This window comes from Nematolebias whitei, chromosome 5 (assembly GCF_014905685.2).
Source record: "Nematolebias whitei isolate Nwh7 chromosome 5, NemWhi1, whole genome shotgun sequence".
In the NCBI taxonomy this organism is placed as follows: Eukaryota; Metazoa; Chordata; class Actinopteri; order Cyprinodontiformes; family Rivulidae; genus Nematolebias; species Nematolebias whitei.
This window is the reverse complement of record NC_056502.1, coordinates 41,293,659-41,319,466: the sequence shown is the minus strand read 5'-3', so window position 1 is coordinate 41,319,466 and position 25,808 is coordinate 41,293,659. Positions and strand designations below refer to the sequence as shown.

At 43.9% G+C, this 25,808-nt stretch overlaps 1 protein-coding gene across 1 annotated transcript in view; it reads left to right on the top strand.

Annotated features, from left to right (window-relative positions):
* cep192 (centrosomal protein 192) overlaps positions 1–6,006 on the top strand; it is a 62,922-nt gene extending 56,916 nt beyond the window's left edge. The window contains exons 48-51 of the mRNA XM_037677175.1: positions 937–1,049; positions 1,292–1,418; positions 1,762–1,820; positions 5,874–6,006. Of these exons, the coding sequence (XP_037533103.1) occupies positions 937–1,049; positions 1,292–1,418; positions 1,762–1,820; positions 5,874–6,006 (432 nt within the window). The remainder of the gene's footprint in view (positions 1–936; positions 1,050–1,291; positions 1,419–1,761; positions 1,821–5,873) is intronic.
* The last annotated feature ends 19,802 nt before the right edge of the window (positions 6,007–25,808 follow it).

Below are 25,808 nucleotides of genomic sequence, written 5' to 3'. Positions count from 1 at the left end.
CACACACACACACACACACACACACACACACACACACACACACACACTATTTGTCCATGAAAACAAACAAAAAATGATCTAACTGAAGGTGAATGTTACTCAAATAGCCCCTTGTTGCTCCATGGGTTTATGTTTAACGCAAGACTAAGGAAAGGTCCACAAATCCAGATTTATTCCAACTTGACAATCATAAAGAAACCAAGCGATATGTCTATAGCATCTTAGCTAGCCAGTCTGTATTGTGCTCCACTAGATTAGCACTACATTAGTGCCAGAAGTTGTTGATGTGGGTGGGGGGTGGAGATGCCTGAAAGAAGTGAAGCATGTTCTATTCACACAAGGAGAGCTGTTGGTCAGGTTACTTCTTGTGCTGTGCTCTCTAAATTAGTTATTCAATCAAGTGTTTACTTATGTAGATAAACGTAAATGTTTAATAACCGTTAAAATACACCTGAATGCAGGAAATGGCATCTACTTTATTCAAAATGCTATGGGGGAGGACCCACAGACTCCCCCACCAGTGTCCCCCCCCACCCCCCACATTACAAATGCTTATGACACCAATGCAACCCTTTGGGGGCTGAGATGGGGTAGAGGCAGGGCAGCCAACCTGGGACCTGAAAGTCCCAGGTTCGATCCCCATCCATTCCCACATGTCATGGTGTCTCTGAACAAGACACCCAATCCCTGATTGCTCCCCGGGTGCTTACATAGCTGCCCACTGCACCACCTGGGTGTGATGGGTTAAATGCAAAGAACTAGTAATTTCATCATTTTGTGGGAACATACAATGATGACAACACACAGCGCTTATCTTACTTACTTACCCAATGATTGTTTTCTGAAAGTTTCAGTAACAAGGTAGATTTATTTATTTTTATTTAGTAACCAACTTTAAAACAGCATAAAGCTCAAAAATCCTGTTGTTTTTAAAAGGGAGTCAAGTGTGGAGCAGTGGAAGGACCACAAGAAGGAAACTGTTCTTTGGTGAAAACTGAAGCCACGGTGACGAGCAGGAAGAGAGCCGATACTTCAACAATCAAAACCAGGTGAGTCCAGCACTGAATTATGGGTAACATTAGAAAACATTACAATTTTGATATTACTATCCTGAGAAATGGATTAGTAATGGGTTAGAGAATGTTCAAATGAATATTCTATATATTCTGTATATATGAATGTCTTGTATTTAATGACAAACATCCTTAGTTGATTGTAAATTTGTCTGACACAGACTCATTCTGAAAAGTGAATGGTTACTTTGATAACTGGCTGAATTTGTTCGTCTCAGCCAGGAGGAGGTTGTGAGGAGGGGGGTGTATTCTCCCCAGGATCTGTACACCTTCCCAGACACTCGAGTGGGCGAGTCCAGCACTCTGAAGGTCAACGTCCGTAATAGCTCCTCAGACACGCATGAGGTGAGCCATCCCTTCATCTCGTCATGGTGGAGAGTCTTTTTTATTTTTCTGCTTATCGCAGCAAAGTCTAATATTGTCGTGTCAAGAAGAGAGAAACTGTCAAAGTCGAGGAAGGAAATCTATTCCAAGCGTGTTCATGCTTGGTGTTCTCTGTGGACATCTTGTTGTGCCAGACTGTCGGTGGGTTCAGATAGTTCAACAGTAAAAACTCTAGTTCATCTTGTTTAACTTTGTGTTGCAAAATGTAAATAGCATGACTAACCTGGAATATTCATGCTGAATGATAACCACCAACGTGCATGGATTTGATTTTTGATGTGTGGCTTCTTTAATTGACTTGCAGCTGAAATTTGCAAAACCCAAGGAGCCCTTCTACATGAAGCATTTCCAATATTCCCTGAGGTGAGTCCAATAGTTATTCCTAACAAGCTTTTTAATAAGCTCTTTGTATTTTAGCCTGATTCCTTTTGGGAACAAGGGTTTTAAACTTTAACGCAGTTAATGTATTTATTTATTATTGTTTTGAAGTAGCTATGTCCTGAGGCTTTTTGATTTGACTACAAAATTGTGTAATTTAATTTTCCCATTGCACATGCTCTCTGGAGGAACTGTGAGATGCTGCGACTTGGTCGGTAATATTTCTGAATACAGAACTCACTCGAGGCTGAGAGGGTTCCAGCTGGTTGACCTCTCAGAGGACTGCCTGGCCCAGGTACCAGCTGTGTTGTGCAGAGCTGATAAGGGACTGTGTGCAGAACGGGCTAATGCTGGCCTTATTGTACAGTGAGAGGAAAGTCTTTGGGTACCACATGACATCGTGTTAGTGTAGGCCTGTCGCGATAAACAATAAACCAATTAATCGCATGATAAATGAAAATTATCCATCTCATTTTCATTTATCGGCTTCATCGTTTCTTCATGTCTCTCTCTTTCTACTGAAGACACTGGATGACAAAAGGCTAAACTCTGGTGCTCTTCACTGACCCCTCCCTTTCTCTTTTCTCTTTAAAATCCATTTGAGCCATTCAAAATCGTGTTTTTGGATCGTTAAAAGCAGCTAAGCTGAGGAGCTAAGCTAACAGGCCGACCTCAGGGAAAAACCTCCATCATATCAAAGCTCCAAAATTCACAGTTGAAACTCGTGCCTTCATGTAAAAAGTTTTTCTCTGCAAAAAGAAGCAGAGAACTTGTTTTTTTTTGTTTTTTTTTATTAAAAGCTTTGTGTGAAAAATGCTCTGCTAAAGAGCTCAAACCTCACCGAGCGTCCGCCATTTTGAGAACCAATAAAAGGAAGGAGAGATGGCCCATGTCACGTCAAGGGGCCTCCCTCCCATTTTTCTTAGACATGTTGCTGCTCCCTCACTATCCATCCTTTGGTTCAAACAGTCTTATACTGCCATCCAGTGGTCAAAAAAGGTACTACATCCAAAACAAATTACCATAATTGTCTGACTAAAAAAACGCGCCTGTGTCTAAGCCACACATATTAAATTAAAGATGAATCATAATTTTTTACACAAGACACCCCGGCTATTAAACCGCAAGCATCCACTGTTCAGTAAATAAAAGTGTGCCCAGCTCCATTAGTGCTGTTTATTGTTGTGGTACAAGAATCAGTCACTTGATGGTGTTCACAGACCAGGGCTTGCTTTTAGCATACACAGACTGAACGATGATCACGAGTATACATAGAGCTTGGCTGTATGACTCATGGTTACAACCACTATACCTTCAAAATTAACACAATAACCATCTAACATCCTGATGCATGCTCAACCATCTAATAACCATCTAAGCATAATCACTGGACAGAACAGGAAATATTACCCAGAAATCTTAAGGAGGTCATGTAACCGGAAGTGAAATAGTATGGATAAAATGTGGTAAATATACATTAAATTACTGGTAGTACCACTGATTTTTATTTTTAAACATATTGGTATCAGCTGCTGTTTTTAAATCTACTTTCTAAAATATTTTAAATAAACATGACGGGATTTCTCTTCAGCGCTAATATGGACAGGAGAGGAAGTAATGGGGAACAGCCCCTTGTTTCCATCACTGTTTCATGCGTGAGATGAGCTTAAATGAGATACTGGTATTTAAACACATTGACCATAGACAAAAAAAATTTTAGACTTTAATTTAAATATGCACCAGTCTTGACTGACTGACTGCTTTAAAAATAAATCTGACAACTCTTCCACTGAGCTCACGTGAGGGGGGAGGAAGTGGGAACAGCCCCTCTGGTTCGTTGTCTCCGCTCCATTTAATGTTCAGATGTGAGCTTAAAATGAGATCTCTGTATTTAAACACACGTGTACTGTACACAGAATGATGTCACACCGTAATAATTTTAAAACTTTTATTAAAATATGAACAGGCTTGACTGCTTAGACTCCTTCCGCTCAGCAGAGCCCACGTCGTGACCAAGGGGAGGGGGGACAGCTTTAACACGGCTATAAAAATAAAAAATCACAGCTGGTCGACCAGAGTCACTCATGGCTCTGTTCTCCGTCCTCCTGTGCACTGAAACCATGAAAGTCCTCTTCAGTGTCAGAATTGAAGAGGCTGACAAAGACGTTATCACGCACACTGGCTCCTTGCCGCTCTCGACGTCACTCCCTCGTGCTGTCGGCATCATCCCGCAGCAGTCCAGCCAAAGTCTGTGCACGAGGCATAAAATACAGTAACTGATCTGAAGACCTTAGTGCTTTTTTTAACCTTTGCTTCCTGTAAACAGGAAGCCTCATTAATGCACGTGCACCTTGGAGGGTGGGTCAATGGCGGTATCTCATTGGTCATTCAGGTTAGTCTTCTGGTCACATGATGACGGAGTGGGTGGAGTTATGGTAGGAATTTGAAACTGTGAGCAAGAGTCGTTGTACATCTGGATACCTGAGGGCATTCTCTCTGTCACAAACACCTGCCCCATGAGGGGCGGGGTGCTGGGAGCCACGTCCAGCTCTGTCAAAGAAAAATGTTAGTTAGTGGCAGGAAGCTACCAAGAGATGGCAAGAAGTCTTTCAAAATAAAATAAAAAATATATAAATTTTGAAGAACATGCATAAATTAGATGCTCCTTCATATAAACCACGTAACGGCTTATACAAAGACAATTACGGTAACAAACAGTTCTTAAATTTGACAATAATTACTAATTATTGTCAAATTTCAAACAATATTATCGTTTATCGCAATAATTTCTGAGACAATCGCCCAGCAAAATTTATCGTGACAGGCCTGTGTTAGTGGAATTATGGAATATTTTTTCTGTCTGAGGACTTAACCAGTTTCACCAAGTGAACCAGCCCCAGTCCCTATAGTGTGACCTCTGCTCTGTGTGGACGTGCACGTGTTGCTCCCAGCATGTTGCGGCTTTTAGCAGAGTATCTGCAGATTTCTGATGGTCTTCCAAATCTCAGTGTTTTTATTTACCAAGTCCAGGGTTTTGTAAAGAAGCAGTGTGTTGCTGAAAGTAGCAGCGCGCTGGAATTGGCTCTGTTGCCTCAGAAAGAAGGTCCTGGGTTCAGGTCTCAGCTGGAACTGTGTGCATGAAGTCTGCATGTTGTGCATGTGTGGGTGTTCTCCCGTTTCCTTCCACAGACCAAAGACGTGCATGTTGGCTTAATAGAATGTAGTAAATGTTCCTTTAGGTATGCACTGGTGTGAGCCTGCATTGTTGTTTGTTTGTGTGCCCTCTGGTGGACTGCAGACCTGCTCAGGGTGTTCCTGCTGGAGACAGGCTCCGCCTTTCTGCGTCCCAACAGCTTCAGAGGTATCAAAAATAGATGGCTACATGGATGTTGTTAAAAAGCAGCAGGGGGATCTCTGTAAATGTTGCCGCTGTGGCTGCCTGGGAGGAGTCGACGGTTTGGGTGACTTGCACAATTTCCTGAGCTGGATCTAAGCCTGCATCATTAAAGGGCACAGTCCGCAGGGAGCCCACAGGTGAACACGTTGAGATCTGCAACCAGCACCTTCTTGCTGCGAGGCAACATCTATCAAAGCCACTGTGTTAGAAAAATACTTTTAATTGATGGTCACAAGAAGAAAATGATGTATACTTTGGAAAAAATGGAATCAAATATAGTTTTTGTTTGTAATTTAATGAATAATGGTTATAATAATGCTAGTTTTACTTTAATCAATTAATATTTCAAGCTCTAAGTCCTGTTATATGTCGATTATACCATTCATCAAAATAAAACCTGTATGTTTTTCAGTGTAGTGTTCAGTTTTTTCCTGTAAATGTTGCAGTTTCACACATCACTAACGTTGTGAGTGGTGCAGAAAGCTGACTGTTCTCTCAGGTCCCTGCATGTGCATAAAAACTGAACTGTGCATTCATTGTTCATTGTTGACGTTCACTACGTGAAGTCCTCCATGTGCTTGTCATGTTGTATGTCTGAGACCACTGATTACTAGACAACAAACTGTCGTCTCATTTGTTAGATCTCAGCATTACGTGAAGCTTCCTGTCCAGTTCAAGCCCTCTGCAGCCGGCAGCCATACTGGCTTCCTGCTCGTCCAGTCAGGAACAAGTGGAAGCCTCGTTGTTCAGCTGAGTGGTGAGGCCCTGCCCTGAGTTCTCCATCCTGTGTCCCGCCCGCCGCCTCAAGCTCTTTCTTCAGCTCTTCATGTGACGGAGAAGACGAAGGCTGAACCACAAACTGCTCAAAATAAAAGAAGCAACTTTGGGTTTCTGCTTCCTGATTCATAAGCGTGGGCCCAGCTGTGAACTGGAGAAGGCTCTGCTGTCCTCGGAGTGGTTCCTGAAACTGAATGATCAGAATCTGGACTCAGAATGAGTCTGAACCACTTCAGCTTTTAGTCCCTTGACTTTTCATGTGGTATTTATTTGATCTTTGTAGTCGTGTCACAACGCAGCTGTATTCTTGCTACAGCTCTGATTTTAGAAGTGACTGTAGTTTTTTTATTTTTTAATTTTTGATTAGAACTGTCCTTGTTTCCTCATGTATTGCCTTTTCCCTGGTGTCACACATGCTGGAAATCTGACAATGTTTTTTCTCCAAATCGGCTGAAATCTTCTCTCCCATGAATGTATGAAACAACAGAAGCTTAATGGATCCTTGTTTTTGAGTCGTGACATTTTGAAACCCGTCTGCCAACGAACATTTCATGAGACTTTCCTACTGTTTGTGCTGGTGTGGTTTCTATGGAGATGAGCCCACCAGCTCTGCAGCCTTTATCAGCACCATGTGCTGCCACCCAGCAGCCTCTGATCCCAACGCTCCAGATGTGCCTCATTTAGTCGTGTTCAGGGCAGCTCGCCGTGACACTGGCACGCTTCATGATTGTGATTATCTGCAGTTTCCTCTGGGGTTTTGTTCAGCAGCTCTCCAGGTATGCTTGTTTCCGTTGCCATGGTGAAACGCTGTTCGTCACTGTTCCAGCAACAGAAAATCTGCCCCACGTTTCCTGTTTTGGCTCTAAGCTCAGTCACTAAATGATTTTGAGGTTTTATTTTGATATTCTGTAACAAGTTTTGGAGCTTTGTCTCATGGAAACATGCAAACTTCATGATGGCACAGTGAAGTCAGCTTGAACACTACATGTGAAGGGAGCATCTCCTCAAAGCTCGTAACCATCTGGAGATGCGTTTGTAATTTATTGTATGTTCACTTTTTAAATAAAGTTTTGTAATGACTCACTTTTTTAACCATCATTGTAGAAAGTAGTTATGTTGATCTCCTTGTATCTGAAATATTTTTATATTCATCCATTCAGCTTTCTACACCTGAGGGGTCGGAAACAAGTTTTTATTTTTATTCTATTTCAAGACGGCCCTTTGGGTTGATGAGGTTAATGATTCAAGCACCGTGCTGTGTGATGGAAGACGAACGAGTCGGAGCCTCCGCTGCAGCTGGCTGACCTGAACAGGAGGCTGAAGACCGTTCAGACTGGCCATGCACGCTTAAGTTCCACTCAATCCACTTTAGGTATTTAGCTTGACATTAAATAAATTTTTAGGACATTAAAAGTTTTTTTTTTAAGTGCATGAAATAAAAGGAATCATTGTCTCTCAAGATCTATAAACTAAGAAACTCAAAATAATAATTTCCTGTTTGAAAAGGAGTAGATGAAAGTAAATGAATTCCTAACCATATTTAAATTTAACTTGTCATTAAATATAATTATCAATATTCAGTGCACAGCACAACTGATGGTGTCTACTTAAATATTACACCCATGGTTGGTTTATAGTTGTCATAATAAAATGGATTTTTTTTACAAAAACTACAAAACTTCTGTGTGAAAATGAAATGAACTTTTACAGAGTAATACCCTTTAAATAAGAACATGTAATGTAAAATAAGTGACTAAATATTCACCCGTTCAAAGTGATTGTCCTAATTCAACTTCGAGAAAGCTGATTGTAAAGTACAGGTCAGGAGGGATTGAAGATTTAAGGCCCTAAACACTCAGGAGTTCTGTTGAATCCATCAAGAAGAGAAAGAGGCAACGTGTACATCTACCAGGAGCAGGCCGTCTTGACAGACTGTACGATGGAGAACAGTGGGAGACCACGGACACCTGGGACCTCTGCAGGAGGTCAGAGCATACAACACCTGCTGCCAGAGTTTCTCTCCAGTTTAAATTTGATGTGAGAGCGGCAAAGAGAAAGTCTCTATTGAAGTAAATGCATATTACATCTCTACCAGTGTTTAGACTGGGGTGATAAAATCGTAACTGGTTGCAACTACCGTACCCATCACTGCACTCTGTACTCATTGTTGTCATTATCTACACGCAGACTCTGTCACTGGTTCATCTTCATCTATAAATCACTCCTTGGTCTGCTGCCTTCTTATATTCTCCCACATGTCGTCAGTGCAGTTACAGCGTGTGCTCTCAGGACATCATTACCTGCAGCGTCCTGTCAGTGCAGACTGAACTCGACAAAAAGTCCTCTTACACTGCTCCTGCAACCTGGAACACGTTGCAACAGGAACTGAAGTTGTCTACTTTGATTTCTTTAAGGGATTTTAAACATTTGATAAGGTTAATTAAAAAAATCAAAGCAAATATGTTCTTGTTTTTAGTATTTCACCCTGTTTTACTGTATATGACAGATCAAGAATCACATGTTAATAGTATCAAATGAAAACTATTCAATTTTAGCAAATCATTTAAGGAAATGAGGTCAATTTGTTCTCCAGTAGTCCAAGCTTCAAGCAGCAGAACAAGCCAACCCTAAATCAGTTTCAATCCAGTTTATTTATACAGTGCCAAGTCACAACAGAAGTCATCTCAGGGCACTGAACAATTGATCAAAAACGAACCTGAAGACGTTTTGAAGAAGTTTTTGGACACCCAGATAATAAACCATTGCACCAGTCCAGGCGCTCAGGGAGCTCGGGCTGCAGTGCGGCAGACAGCCTGCAGGGGGCGCCAAAGTGCTTTTGCTCGTTAGTGAGCAGCGCGCGCTACAGTGACCAGCTGACACCGCTCATGTTGGACTGGACGTCTGTCAGCAGCATCACACACACGCGGCTCCGCCCCCGAGCAGCACTTCACGCAGGTAAGAAGCGTGAAGCTGCCACAGTGTTTGAGCAGGTCGCTGCGGGCGGACGGATGTTCTGGTTACAGCGCTGCTTCTTGTGGCTGTCCGGTGCTGGGTCTCGGTTCGGCCCAGACAGTGGAAGTTGTTGAAGCTGAGCCACCGCAGAGCTAAGCTAACCGAGCTAAATGTGCAGCAGGAGGTCCACGCGCCGGGGGGGCACGGCAGCAGTCTCTGCCTCCCCTCCTCCTCTGTGACCTCATCACCCTGAGCTGCATCCCTTCACGTCACATGAGCAAACTTCACGTGCAAATGATGCGCGCGCTGCAGCCGATGAAGCGCGGGTTAACCTGCACGGGATGGGCTCGTCCCTGCAGGGACACATTTAATGTTACAACACCTCCACCATCTTCTGCTGGGGCCTGGACTGATCTCTGCGTGACCCTGCTGGGTTCACATCAGGTCAGCTGCTGCTGTTGCGACATGAAAACCACTTTATCACATATTTGGTTTTCTCTCAGCATGTATCACATTGTGCACAACATCTAGAACAGTTTAAACCCTGGGTTGTTTTAGATTTTGAAACAGACTCTGGTCCTCAGCTGTCTGCATCTCATCAGTTTCTGCAAACCCACCAGGACTCATTGTTCTGAGATGTTTTTGTTCCTTCAAACCTTTCATCCATGCTGCTTTTTATAGCCCCGGTGTCTGGACGTATGCTTTGGAGTGGGCTGTGACTGGACGGGTCATAGTGTCAGAGGATTTGGACTGTGTCTTTGCGTGTGTGCTCCAGGTAATAAGGTTTGAAGCTCCCTGGGCTTGACAAAGAGCTCCTGTAAACTCAGATGTAATTCATGATCCTGCAGTGAAGAATGGATTCTCGTTAGTTCCCAGTGCTGGAGTCAGTTCAGTCATCCACCGGACCGTCTCAGAGATGACTTTGAAGAGGGAAGTCACTTGAGGTGACACAGTGTGAACAAGTGGCCGATGAGCTTTTCTTAACTGCAGCTGTCATTCATGGTAAATATGGTAAATGGAGCTTACTTCTATAGCGCCTTCCAGCCCCCTATGAGGGGCCCCAAGGCGCTTTACAGTACCAGCCATCCACCCATTCACACGCACATTCATACACCGGTGGCGGTAGGCTGCCATGCAAGGCGCCATCCAGTCCCACCGGGAGCAACTCGGGGTTAAGTGTCTTGCCCAGGGACACAACGGCACATGGTGTGGGAAGTCGGGATTCGAACCTCCAACCTTCCGATCAGAGGTCGGCTGCCACTACCACTGCACCACGGCCGCCCTCCACTGCACCACGGCCGCCCCATGGGATCACATGGAGCCCTGCTCACTTTTCTTATCGGTCTTTTGCAGACACGTGACTTATGCACTTCCGGTCGCCATATTGGGGGGTTACGCAGATACCGGTTCAGGTAAACAAAGTCCGTGGTAAACAGTGATAAGAACGATGACATCTGCAAAATGGAAAGTAAATATAAAAATGAGAAGAAGCCGTATAGAGATAAACTCAACGCTGAAGCCAGAGACCGTTATATGGCGAAGTTAACGTCAATTAACAACGTTGATCCATACGAGGTAGCAGCTAAGGCATGGACGTCCGAACCAGGGCTACTTCCACCAACAACAAATATGGACATTATTTGCTATCTTGTAAATGGTGTCAGTGCCTACACATTTGACGAATTTCGGAACTATAAGTCCTTGGAGGCTCATGGGCTGTTCACCAATGGTTGGGTGCAAGATTTATATTCATTTAAACCTGAAGGATGCACCAACACTGTGGTCACAGCAAAGGTAAAACACCCTAAACATAACATCTTAGTCATCTTAGTCAAAGTTATACACATGTTGTCACTTCACTGCTAGTTTAAAGACACAAGTTGGGTATGTGTGTATATACACACATATTAATTTATGTGAGTTTTGTGTGTCTGCATAAACATATACGTATATTACCTGTAATCCATACTTTAACTATAAATCCAAGCAAATACACATACATTTTCACAAATATGTGAGGTTAGAATAAGTGGAGGTTGTGTATCTCAGTCAGAACATGAATTTACATCTCAAAGCAACACATTAATCTTAATATATTGTATATGATGTTAGAACATTTTACTCTGAAGTCTGTATTACAAGTAATTTTTACTCTATTTTGTGTGTTTTTTTAGGTGATGCACTCCCAACGCTTGCGAGAAGCACCACTCAAGCCTTGGGCAATCCTAAATTCTTCTGGGGCTATATTGTGTGCTCATTGCACCTGTATAGCGGGCTTAGGAGAGTCATGCACACATGACTTTCAGTTGTGTGGGTCTGCAGCGTGCACCTGCACAGGAAGAGACATGGTTTTGTTCTTCATGCACCAGTAAGATGTGAGGCACATACTTTGCTTAATAAAGATGGCTTGAACAAATGAGAAGCTTTTGTAATTTTATTTTTATGCAAGATATATTTGATATGTTACATTTTTTTAACCTTTGTTCTGCATCACGACAGGTAACAATTAAGAACCACCAAAATTCAATATGTGGATGTAAATCTTATGACAACAGTTGAACATTTTGTATGTTTATTTCATTTCATTGTGTCATAAATCATTAACAGTAACTGTCACATTATTTAATTACAGTTGGGCAAAGATTTGTAAATGCACAACACACTGTAACCACTTTATCTAAAAGCGTTACATCCTCACACTCACATGGCAGTATCAGAGAGATTGGCATTGTACCTGACAAGATCTTATACTTTTGACATACATTTCCAATCACCCTTTCAACATGGATTCTCAGATGTGCTATTTTTCTAGTTTCCTCCACGTTTTTTGCATCTAGCTGACACATGCCTTTTGTAAAAGCAGGGAGTTTCACCTCAGCACACAACATCCCAACATGTTCTTGAATATCAAAACCTCTGTCAGCCAAAACAATGTCCCCTGGCAACAATTTATCAAGAAATCCACTATTAAGTGTGATATGCTTGTCACTTGTACGCCCCCCCCATCCTTTGGACAAAAAACAGATGGCTCCTCTGGGTGTAATTCCTATCAGGTACTTCATGGTGTGGTTGTGCTTATAACTTGAAAACATCTGGGCCCGGGCTTTGACATTAGATGGTCTCTCTGTAAAAATTTCAAAGCAATCAATAATCACAGCAACCTTATTTCCAAATGAATGCACAAACTCGTGTGGCATAACTTTACGCAATGTGTCTCTGTCTGGCCACACAATAGAAGGTTGCAGGATTGTATATAATTGTGACACAGTATCGCTGAAAGCCCTGTAGACAGTACTAGGTGAAACAAAAAACAGATCAGCAAGGAGATAAACAGGTACATCGAGTCTTAGCCGCATACATGTCAGAAGCAGCATTTGATATGGTGTGAGAAGTGTCTTTTTGGGGTTTGTGACAGAAACCAGCAGTGACAGTATTTGCATGAAGGTTTGAAGATTAGGCAGTCCTGTATAATGTCTTACTTTATCATTGTCATCTTCGGAAAAAAAAGCCATCACTGAACTTAACTCTGTTCACCTGCTGCCTCAGTTCTCCATTTTCTTCTCTGAGTCTATTTATTTCTGCCGACTTAAGGGCACATGCTTCACATTCAGGGATGACAGTCCCCTGTTCAGCAATCTGTTCAGATTCATCAGTCGGATCTGAAACGCATTCCAGCTGCACCTCAGCAAACAGATCAGCCTCCTCCAGGACATGATGGCCACAAACGTCTTCATCCTGCTGCGCCACTAACTCAGCTTCCTGTGATGTGCTGTTACGTTGCTGGTCTCGTTTACGTCGTCTTGCATAGCGTGCTGCGTCAGTCGGTTTAACGTCAGTGTGACCCAGACGTAGAGATGGAGCCCAGTCCGCATCACTTTCCATCATCTCATAAGCTGGCTGACCTGCAATCACATAGAGATGACAGATGAATGACAGATGGCAGCTGTGATATGTCAAGACAGATCTTAAATCCTGCTAGTTGTTCTGGCTTATTGCTATTTTAGCCCTGGTTTAGTTCAGACTTAGACAGTATTTTTAGTCTAAATCTGACTTAGCTCTGTTTTCAGACCTAGTTCATTATTCGTTTATTTAAGTACGTCTTGTATATAAATAGGATATAAATAAAGTACTTATAGATAACTGTAGCATCACAGAATAATAGAGAAACAAAGCATTAAATAAAAAATCAGCTTACCTTTATGAAAATGCAGTGAACAAACACGCATGTTCGCTGATATCTGATTGAATGTGATCTCCTTGCGCCTGACAGCTGCAACCCAGGCCAACCTGCGTCTCCTGCTTAGATCTTCCATTTGCTGTCCACGGTCTTTTCTATAGACGGGAAACCTGAAAAACTTTATACCAAAGTGTCCTGTTTTACTCGAACAGCCTTTTATGCAACACCAACGAGCCATTTTTGAATTTAAAAGCACACTCGGCTTAAGGTGGAAAAAGAACTGAAGCTAACTCGGAAAAGCTACGCTGCTATCAGTACTGCTCACGACGGTAATCCCCCCAACATGGCGCCCAGCATAGGCGTGACGTCACGTGCAAAAGACCGATTCTGCAGACGTGTTGCCTTCAGTTGGAACGCCGGGTCAGCGTTCACGCTGTCGCTCTCCTCTTTAGCTTCTTTCATTCATTTATTCTCATTAGACTTTGTGCTGCTTTAACTTTTCATTTGTCCAAACTTCAGTGCTACTGTTCTGTCACTTTAGTGTTTAGTGACTCGTACTTTTCCAACTATTTACCTTTGTTTATATTAAAAAACCTGTAGAAATACACTGAGGTGACTTCAGTTCCTTCACAAACGTTTTTTAGAGTTTGCACACTCTCATTTCTTATGCTGCAGTTTTACAACTTAGCTTTCAGCTGCTGTTGTGCTAATGTTAGCGTCTGTTTTGAACATTTTAGCTGATTCCAGTTTGAATCTCCACGTTGTAACTTTAATGTTGAAACTGGAAAAGAAAAAAATTGGCCTTAATAAACTGTCATACAATGCAGATTTGTAAAAACAAAAAAACAAGTCAAATGCTTGTCTTTGTAAGAAACACTGTTTATATTCACAAGAAAACTGACAAATTAAATAATATAATAGAGTTTCTTTTTAAAAAACGAAGTCCAGATGACATGATTCAACCTTTTTTGTTGTTATATACCTGGATGACTGAGAAAACAAACTTTGTGTTTTTGAAACCATTAGTGAAAAGGCCAGACTTCAGGGGTATCTGAGGCAGGCTTGAAACACAAGAGTCAGGGTGGCTTCTGGGTAATACCAGATGGCTAGGCCTCAGACTGACAAAGCCTCTTGGATGAGGGGCGAAACGTTTCTTTTTAAAAAACGAAGTCCAGATGACATGATTCAACCTTTTTTGTTGTTATAATAGAGTTATGTTTTCCCAGTTTTGGTTTTAGTTGATTGTACTTATTCTTTCTTTCTTAAATTTATTGAACAGCAGAAAACAGAAATTATTACTAATGTACAAGAGTTCTACACTCAGAGGAGTGGAAAGAAGTTTACACTTATTAGCCCACCCCTTCTCAAGCCACCCTATCTACATCACTTGGAATACATAAAAAAACAACAACAAACTGTTTCCTACAAATGTATGAATCCAACTATTAAAGGAGTGAAAAAAATAAAAAATAAAATGCATTTCAAAGAGTAGAACCCCTTGTGACGATCATCTTAAGACAATGATACAATGTACATCACACAAACGATGATAATAGTTGACAGTAACAATAATAATGATTATTCAAGTCTGATATTCATCTATAATCATCGAGTTGTACCGTGTTTTATTCTGCTTCATGAGCGCCACATTCAGTCTGTTTCAAATCTTCAGCCCACAGACAGAAACCTCTTCTTCTTCTGCTTGTTCTTCCTACAAAACCTCTTCTTCTTCTTCTGCTTGTTCTTCCTACAAAACCTCTTCTTCTTCTTGTTCTTCCTACAAAACCTTCTTCTTGTTCTTCTTTCGGCTGCTCCTTCTTCAGGGGTCACCACAATGAACTAACTCACATGAAGACTTGGTGATTGATTTTACGCCGGATGTTCTTCCTGACTCAACCACAGACTCCGAGCTTCCACAGCTCTCTCTCTGTGGAGCAGAGAGCTGCTGTCTAGGGCACCCGGGGGAGCAGATGGTGGGAGTTAAGGGCCTTGCTCAAGGGCCCAGCATGGGGCAAATGAAGGTGGAGGCAGGTGTGGGTGTTTCACCTTTCCCACCCACATTTTGATGTTTTTGGTCCAGGGGCTCAAACCGACAACCTTCCGATCACAGGCCCACCTTATTCACCTCCCATCTACAGAGTGTGACGTCAGGTGGGGAACATGATGGGAATCAGCTTTTTAATGTTAGTAAATATTGTCGACAACAGAGAAGAGCAGGTTCTTTGTGTTGAATGAAAGTGTCTGCAGGTCATTACAAAGTGTCTGAGTCCACAGGGAAGCCATTAAAAAGCCCCCCCCCCCCCCCCCATTAGTGCCCAGCTCTGCTCTCTAATTATTTTCAGTATATCTTTTGAGAGGAATGTCAGCTGTTGGTAAAACAATCTCAACGCTTCCTCATTAACTCTGCAGCCGAAGGGTGTGTTGATGCTTTTAATCAGGACTTTTAGCAGAGTTGTCAAAGATGTTCCAATAGCAACAAAACTGAAACTACACGGCCTAAAAACTGGAGTTCTTCATACAGGAGAAACGAACAGTGGTCCGAACACAGACTTTCTTGTCTGAACGAAGCTTTTGTTTATGACAAACCAAGAACACGTGGAGTGTGAGCTTTCTTCTTAATAAGGTCAGCTTAGTGCGCAGACTAAACCGCAATGGTAGACTGTTAATAAATAAGTGGGGAGAAGAAAAAAAAAGCCTGAGAGTGTAAGCTGAGGAGAAAGTGAGCAGGCGGGCGGTGTGTGTATTCTTAGCTGCAGTAATGTGTTCCTGTCTGCCAGGTTGAGCTGTGCAGACACACACCGAACAAGAGCCTCTCAGAGCCACACTTCTGCGACCGCCTGCCTCTTTGTTCTTATTAGTGTGTGTGTGTGACCGTACCTGACCGTCAGTTTGTGTGTGTTCACTGCGAGCGTGTGTGTTCTTTTGCCCTTTGCCAATTAGCAGCTTCTCACCTCCTGAGGCAAGAGTCTGAGTGTGTGTTTGACAGAGAGAGAAACTTGACAGGCTTGTCTGCTTCTGACGGATCAGCCGGAATCTGAACTCACACACTTATTTCATTGCCTCTTACACACACACTTCAGTCTGAGCACTGAGCTCACACACAGACACACACCAGCCACAGCCAGTTGATGATAACACAGCCTCATGTGTCTGCAGGTCCATGTGACGCAGTGAATGTGACAGTGTTGTGTTGGTGGACCGAAGGTGCAAGACAGGCAGAACCAGCCTGCACTGGAGTGTGTGTGCATGGCTTTGTCTGGACTGTGTTCATTGGTGTGTCTTTATGTCTAACTACACTGTTATCCACCTTATTCCTGGGGCTCTACTGTATAAATGAGTATGGGAACAACTTCCTGTCAGACAGGAAGTAGCAGTAAACATTGGTAGTGGAGCACAGACTGTGGTTTATTTTAAAGTACTTTACATTCAGTTTAGCAGATAAAACACTGTTCTATTTCGTATAGGCTTCGCCCTTTAAGAGCTGTCGCTGGTGGGTTTTATCCCGTCATGCAAAGCATCGCACTGAAAAAAATTTAGTCCACGCCCACCTGTTGTGTGGGCCCCACCCGGTCCGTATAAATTATGTTAAGAGCGGGTAATCGGCTCCCATTTTTCTTCAGCAAGCTAATAGCACCGTCAGAAGAACGAAGAAGGGAAGTTGTCCAGCTTGGCCAGCACAACCTTTGTTAAGGCTGCGTGGGGTCCCACCACGCCAACCTCCTGCCGTCCCGGTGAGTTCTCCTCCCCGAGGAGAAGCAGACGAGCAGTCTTGTTTCAAGGTAAGCACCGAGGAATATTTCTCAGTGGCGGGTCGCTACACGCTGGACGACGCCATCGACCCTTTTTTACTTTTATCACCGACTCTCGGAGCGAATCGAATGGTTCCTCCGGGACAGGCGACGTCAGCAGCAGCCCCCGCTGCTCACTCCCTCCTGGAGAGCGTAGTGTCAGAACGAGGGGGGCTGAGCGGATGCTCACCCCCCCGGACCTTTTTCGCATCGGCGACCACACCACTCCCAGCCGCCGGTGCCCTTCTCTGGAGCTGCCTGGCACAATCCAGGAGACGGCTGACATGAAGGGACTTTTTTTTTTCCGTCCCTCTCATTCCCCTGCCCAGATCGGATGATCTGGCGGGAAGGTTTTTAGCTCCATCCCGGCTCGCCGTCCTGATCCCATCTGGCCTCGTTTCCCAGCAGTGATGTCCTACTGGAACGAGGCTGCAGCCGGACCTGGTAGACTAAAATCACCAGTTTACACATCCGCGCCCATCACCAGAGTGGAGGGGTTTTACCGAGCGGAAATTCCCTCTGTGCCCCTCCTGGAGCCAAGCTTGGCGGAGGCTCTCGGAGCAAAGATGTCCCAGTTGGACCAGCGTCCTGCACCTCCGGGGAGGCCTGACCAGTTGGTGACGTCGCTCTCCAACCGAGCTCACCAGCATGCGTTCCAGGCGACTGCAGCGAACAATAACGTTGTGCCGCTGACGTACAGCATCTCAGAGGCCGGAGGGACAGACCTGCCTCAGGAGACGAGGAGCTCCCTCTGCAGGCGTCTGACGTCACCCTCAACCTGTGCGCTTCGTCTGCTGTCTGCCTTGTCTCGTATTGCAGCCTGGATGACAATGGTTCAGAGGTCCACCTGGCTTGTCACTCCCCCTCCCTGTCGGAGAAGCTGCAAATGGACTCGCTGGAAGGCCCCATCACAACGGACATGCTGTTCGGAGGAGCCAATTTTCAAGCTGGAGGAGGTGTCAGAGACTGTGTGCCATCTGATTAAGTCGCACCCCTCCTCTCGCCCCCCCGCCTGCTGGAGAGAGTGCCGTGGCCGTGACAGCAGAGACTCACCACAGCTGCAGTAGCGTCTTCTCGCTCCGCTCTGCCGCCAGCCCCTCCTGTCAGAGTACAGCCCTCCTCATCCCGACAAGCTGCAGGGCTCACAGGGGAGAAGTTTTAAAAATGATTCATTGCGGAGGATGGGTGTGCAAAATGATGGTTTGAGTTTTTGGAATAAAACGTAAACATCATTCAGGAATTAAAGTGTCTGTTTTCAGCCTGACTGTCAGTTCGTACGACCTCACAGCGGCTTTTCCTCACACATCCTCCACACACAAGCGGGCCGGTGTACTCCAATAGGGTTTAAATCACCGCAGCCCGAGAAAACAGACAGAATGTGTGCGTGAGCGACACAGCAGTCAAAGTGAATGTTTTCAGCAGACCAAGTCCAGTGGGAAATCCTTGCTATCAGCCCAAGCTGTGCGCTGCCTCCTCATAGCACGCCAGCTCACATCAGCATGAATGTGAGCCCGCAGCCTGTGCGCGCCACACTGCACCGCGCACCCGCAGAAACCCTAAACCTACAAGGTTCCGCATGCTCAGGGGCGCGCACCTTTCCCTCAGCGCACGCCAGCTCACATCAGCATGGATGTGAGCCCACAGCCTGAACGTAGCACAGAAGTGCCACGCCCCGCGGCATCAGCAGTCCTCACCTACAAGGTTCCGTATGCTCGGGGGCGCACACCTTTCCCTCAGCGCACGCCAGCTCACATCAGCACGGACGTGAGCCTGCAGCCTGAGCGCAGCACAGAAGCGCCACGCCACACAGCATCAGCACTCCTCACCTACACGGTTCCGCATGCTCAGGGGCACGCACATTTTTCCCTCAGCGCACGCCAGTTCACATCAGCACGGATGTGAGCCTGCAGCCTGAGCGTAGCACAGAAGCGCCGCGCCCCCATGGCATCGGCAGCCCGCACACGGCCCTGCATGCTCGGGGGCGCACGCTTTTTCCCTCAGCGCACACCAGCTTACATCAGCATGGATGTGAGCCCGCAGCCTGTGCGCGGCATAGAAACGCAGCGCACCCGCGGCAGTCCTAAACTGGTTCCGCATGCTCAGGGCGCACGCACCTTCCCTCTAGGGCATTAACAGAGTACTCGAGTAATCTACACATCGATTGCTAGGACATCTATCGAGGTTAAAAAAAGTTACGTGGAGTATCCGTAGTGATGTCATATTATGTGACCACCGTATGACCGTAGGGGGCGGTGTTGCACTGTTGCAGGTCACAGAGTATGGTGTAACACCGGGTCCAATCCACCAGAACCAGTTTCGGTTTAAGTTTTGTTTTTGACGTGCTGCACATTTCTTCACGTTTGCAGTTTAATAATAATAATAACTAATAGTTTAGTTTTTCCTGTGACTTATTTGCAGTATGATAAATGGTAGGAGCATAATATACGCTCCCCATGTTTTGTTGGTCTTCTTTTTTTTTTTTGTAAATAATTACCTTTTTTTGCAGTTTTATTTATTTATTTATTTTTGTATCTTGAGATCTATGACATCATCAAACACTCGAGTTCTCCTCGGGTTTTATTATGTTAATGTCGAGTTTAAAAATTATATACTTGTTCAACCCTTACTTCCCTCAGTGCACGCCAGCTCACATCAGCATGGATGTGAGCCCGCAGCCTGAGTGAGGCACACATGATGGTGGTGATTGGCGTCCGTAAATAACGTGATGCAGCATAAACTCGTGCACGCTTCCTGAACGTTACGCGGAGTGGCAGCGAGCGTGCGCTCCAGATAGATGGATGAACCATTTTCAGCAGGGGATTCACGCTGCAGCACAGCTCAAACCCCCGTTCGGAGGAACTCTAGAGACGTTTTCTGTCATCTCTAGAACAGATCTCATTCCCCCTCGCAGAAGCTCAGGAAATTCTGATTAAAAATGTAATTTCCAGGTTCCCAGAAGGAGAGAAAAAAACAGGGTTCTACTCTCGTCACTTCCAGGTCCCAAACAGACCAGGATGAGATTTATCTTAGATTTGTCAATTTTGAACTGTGAGACAACATTTCCATTTAAAATGCATCGAGTCACTCTGCAGCCGCCACACAGAGCAGGGAGGAGAATTCTGCTTTATCTGGACATCTGTTGCTGCTGACCCGCTTTTCCAGACAGGTGGCAGCAGTGCAACTCACATGAAACAGGCAGAGTGATAACAGCTGTTTCCGTCAGCAGACCTACGTCACACGTGTCAGACTTCACAGAGGCACATACATTTCTCGAGCTGTGGGGCGCTGTGGCCACCCCACACAGCTGCTCATATAAATGTTTTTGGAGTGTCACGGTCTTTGAATGTGATTCAACACTTTGCCTCTGTGCTGCGTAATCATCATGTGTTGATTCACACAGACAGCAAGTGACTGCTGCATACATAACCAGCAGGGGGGGTGCGCGCTCAGCCCAAATGTTACACATTGTGAGACAGCTGTTGTGTTGGGCACACCAAAATCTGCTCTCCATCTGAGCAGTGTACATCCCCGGCGTTCTGAACAGGAGGGTGGATGTGATGTCCAGGGACGGTCCGCGTCACAGGGACCGGACCCTCCATCCAGAGCTGATGGCTCAAACGTGGCAGAAATTTAGCAAAGCGGCTGTGGTCCTGTTTGCAACATGAGAGAATGCTCAATGTCAACTATGAAAAGATTGTTTCTGCGAAAAGACGTATAGTTTCATCTTCTACCTACAGATGAGGAATTAATAAAAATGTGTCTGAAAAATGTGAACTTGAAGAGACCACCCAAAACACTGTCTGTGTGCTCATTTCACTTTGTTGACAAATGGCCGATGGAGGAAAACCTGCATCCTACTATGTGTCTGGACTTCAATAAACCACCGGAGAAGAGACGCCGGATCCTCGGAAGGATTGAAAACAGTGACAAGAATCAGGTCTGATTTCAAGTGTATGAAGCAGCTTTATAGTAATTGTTCGTCTTCAGTTTTATGATTTTCTCTGTAATGAACCCAAACTCAGTGATGGAGGACTTTAAGGCTTTGCTCTGTGTCTGATTTAAGATCAATAAGATTGTGTCCCACCTCTTCTAACAAAACACCACCGACCTTATTACTGTGAAGATACTGATACACCTCAGAGCTGTTCAGGTTGTTCATCACTTCACTGTCAGAAGAACTGAGTCAGTGAAGTAGCTAAATTATGCTAGCATAAGTAGCTAAATATGCTAGTAGATGTAGCTAAATGTGTTAGTAAATGTAGCTAAATGTGTTAGTAGATGTAGCTAAATGTGTTAGTAGATGTAGCTAAATATGCTAGTAGATTAGCTAAATATGTTAGTAGATGTAGCTAAATGTGTTGGTAGATGTAGCTAAATATGTTAGTAGATGCAGCTAAATATGCTACTAGATGTACCTAAATATGCTAGTAGATGTAATCTGCAGCCACTTCTTCAAGTCGTCCTCCATCCCTCGTCCTCAGCAGGCAGTGGGATGATTATATTGTCCTGTTGGAGCTCTGACAGGTGGTGTTCCTACTAGGGCTTTAACAGACTACTCAAGTAATCGACACGTCGATTCCTAGGACATCTCGCGAGTTTTTAAATTTCACATTGAGTATTCACAGTGACGCCATTACGTCGTCATTGCGTCATGTGTCACATGATCCGCACCGGGCTACTACTAGAAGTTACAAAATGGATTCCTCCAAGCAGACAGATGGAGCAGAGCAGGTCCAGTCTTGGCAAACAGGTAGAAATGCATCAGTAGTATGGAAATATTTCACTAAAGATGAATTTTCCAGTTCAGCTACCGTAAGGAAACAGAAAATTAATCAACTTCCTGACTGTTTGGAGCGCGTTGCGAACCGGTGTTGCACCATATTCTGTGACCACCATATATTGTGACCGTAGGGGGCGGTGTTGCATGCACTGTTGCAGGTCACAGAATATGGTGTAACACCGGGTCCAATGACCGAACCAGAACCAGCTTCCTCTGACCTTGTTTCACAAACAAAAAGCAAAAAATATTAATCTCTAAACCTATAAAAACCTATAAACATATTAATCTCTAAAATTAAACCTAATGCACACCACAGCTGGCGGTGGTGCGGGGTGATCGACCGCCCCACTGTTTTTTTAGTTTCGTTTTTGACGTGCTGCACGTTTCTTTCACTTTTGCAGCTTAATAATAATAACTAAAAGTTTTGGTTTTCCTGTGACTTATTTGCAGTAGGAGCATAATATACGCTCCAGATGTTTTGTTGTTCTTTTTTTGTAAATAATAAATGACGGTTTTTGCGGTTTTATTTATCTATTTATTTTTGCATCTTGAGATCCTATGACGTCATCAACTACTCTGCTTCTACTTAATGTCGACTTTAAAAATTATGTAGTCATTTAACTGCTAGTACATGTTTAAATTAAATCCACAGTGCTCAGAGAAACTACATTAGCTTGTACTGTTCAGACATAAATCAGTGCTGGTTCTGGTCCACACTGGAAGTCGTGCCCATAATTCAGGCTAAGCACCATGTGGGCTAGGAATAAAATGTATAGAGTGTTATTTTTATTTTTAAGTGTGTGATTGTGCAGAGAAAAAAAAAACATGGAAGCTACACAGCCTGAAGAAGTTTCACCAGCTGTGTCCAGAAGGAACCCAGAGAGAATCAGAGAATGATCAACAAAGTTCTCTCTTGGATGAAAATAAAAGTGTTTTTTTTTTCTGTTTTATAGAGCACTGTATTTTTTTTCACAGTCTTCATTTTGCTTCATCTTCTTTGCAGCAACTTGAAAATGCTTTTTTTTTTTTTAAAGCAGCTTGATATCACCATTTCTTTGAAGTAATTTGGCAACCCTTTAAGAAAATCTGTGTTTGAATTGTTGCATATCCTTTTGAAAAGCGCTGCAAGCAAGAATTTCACATTCTCACCAAAGAAAGGAAGTCATTTTCTACATCTCTGTTCCATCTTTGGCATGTTTTTAAGATTTGCTGTGGGCCAGAGATCATCATCTAGCTGAGTTCTGACTGTGCATCCAGAAATGTTGTGCTAATCAAACAGAGGATCAAAGATTGGAGTGAAATCCTCAGAGGAAGGCAGCGGTTTTTATTTTTAACCCCAGATGGAAGATCTTGATAAGTTGATTAAATAACTTGTTTGTCAAAACACAATGTACTCTTCTCTTCATCCAGTAGATATTAAGACACATTTTCTTTCTGTGTGAATCTTACTTTCACTCAGTCAAAAACACTCTGTGTCGTCCTGGATGTGTTGCCATTTTGGAGGTACAGCTTCCTGCTCTCGGTGAAGGCGGACGCATCTTTTTTCCCTCCCGCTCCTTCTCCTATCTGCCCTGCTTCTGCTCTTTGTCCTGTGCTGTTTGTTAACCTTTCAGAGCCTCTCTTTGCATATCTTTCAAATAGTAAATCATGAATCTGGTCAGCTGGTCTCTCAATGCAATTGATCAAATTTTCTCAACGAAAAGACAGGATGAAGGAGCCCTCCTGCCACAATGGGACACTTGCAGCTGGACACACGATGGATTCCTGGGTGCAGTGGAAGATCGTGTGTCTGTCCATATTGCCGGTCAAGGACGCTGAAGATGCGTACATAATTGGATTTATGATAAAAGGATTTCTGTTTTTGGAGTTGGTGGTTACCTGGCATATCGACAAATTCAAAAAACGTCAGCAGCTGTTCTGGCCATTGTGAGGCTGCCTGGCCTGTGTGAGGGGATGTGCCGTGCTGTGAACACTCAGACTCAGATGATGTGTGAGCTGAACCGTAAGCTGGACACCGTTCTTGCTGAGAATCACATTCTACTTGAATCTCACTGGCGGGAAGGAATTGATCTTTGAGAAGTTACAATCTCGGCTTGGCGGCATTGACCACAAATTTGCCTGTTTGGAGTCACCGTTGAGACGTACCAGTGAGCATGTAAGGCAGATGGAAATTAACGGAGTCGGCCTGACCCAAAACAACTGTTGTTATCTGAACCTGGCTCCCCCATGTCAGCCTTGGAAGGCTGACTATCTCAAATTCTCCTGGATGTTATGTGAACAAGATGCTCTGCTCCCCCTACTCGTTCCCTTCCCAAGGACGACATTCATCTGTGGACCTGTGTCAGAGCTCCACCGAGGCTGGATGATAAATGCACCATCCCTTTTCATGGACTATGGCTGGGGGGGTGGGGGGGGGGTGTTTCCATGGACTTACTTACAAATGCACACATGCAAACACTCACTTGCACAGTTATAAACACAGTCCCCTCAACTCACTGCCTTCGCTCTCCGGTTAAAGTAGCTGGGAATCTTTAGAATAAATACATATCCTCATGAGGTACTCGGTTCCACCGAATAAGCTTCCTTAGAAGTGGAGCATTTACTGCTTGCTCGGGTTGAGTGCACAGCGATGCGAGCCGTGACTCCGCTAAATGGAGGGACCCCTTGGCACACGGTCCCATCCATCCACTGCTTAAGTGAGTCTCATCTCTGACCGAAAAGTTCCAGCAAGACTGGAAAAGACTAAGACTCGTGAAGACTAAGACTGAAGACTTAGCCCTAAGACTTAAGACTCCAACTGAGTTCCAGCACTGAACTCCAGGACTGCACTTCAGGACTGAACTGAGTTCCAGGACCGACCTGAATAGTTCCACGAAGTGTTCCTTTTAAAGGGGTATACACTTCCTGTTACGTGGTACTTCCTGATTGGTTGAAACAACCAGCAGGGGGGTGGTTCTAGTGATGTCAAGAGGGTCACTAGGAGTCAAAAGACAGCAGGAATGTTTACGAATGGTTAGTACAGATAGAGGAATGTTATGACGAAGTGAGACAAACGCAGGTGCCAGTTGAAGTTATTTGCTGTCTGCTAGCTTTAAAAACAAGACACTTCGTTCTAATAACTCGTCTCTGTTTGTCTCTGACTTTCGACCGACATCACTAAATCCACACTTACTTCGTAAATAGGCATTTAACTGTATGATCAAAAATCTAATGAGGTTTAAAAATCATTAATACTGTTTCACAGTAGATTTAAATGAGTGGTTCACTTCAACATTTAGAAATGGTATGAACTAAACACACATTGATTATCAAGATATTCTAAAATAGTAATGATAATGTAAAAAAGAAGAGTGTTCTTTCAATTGATTAATTCAGGATATAATTAAATAGTCTCTTGATGAGATAATTTGTATTTCTGGATTCAAATCAATGAAATAGCAGTTCCTGTCCCCTGAAGGTCTTCAGAGACAGGTTGAGGTCGGAGGCCTAGTTCACTACATCTGTATGTTGCTGTTTTGTCCTGAGGTTTTTTTGTGACCTCACACTGTGTCCTGTTAGGGCCATAATGTGAGATATGATTTTTTTTTTTTTTTTTTTTTACCTTCTCTTTCCTCGTGGTTCCCTTTTCCTTATCTACCGAAAAGAGGAGTGCCTCCCATGATGGCTGCAGCCTCAGGCACTCGTATACCCATGTCTTATGTTGTTGGTTGTCTTTTTGCTTCTTTGGACGGCTGTACTGAAATTAAAATTTGTTGTGCTTCTTGTGTAATGACAATAAAAGCATTCTGATTCTGATCTGAGTCTGACATACAATAACAGCCAAAGTGGTGTCCTGTTGTTTTGATAAATGCAATTCACACAACTGACAAAATGACTCCGTGTTACTGTACATCTTACTTCATTAAAAAAGTTCTTGGTGTTTTTAGAGATGGCTAAACAGATCTGTGGTCACACTGGAGATGTACTACGCTGTTCCAGGAATTATGTGAAACTGCTTGAGTCAACTGAGCAACAAACTAATGGCAGCGTGAAGAGGTCACACACGCACACGCACGCACACACACACACACACACACACACACACACACACACACACACACAC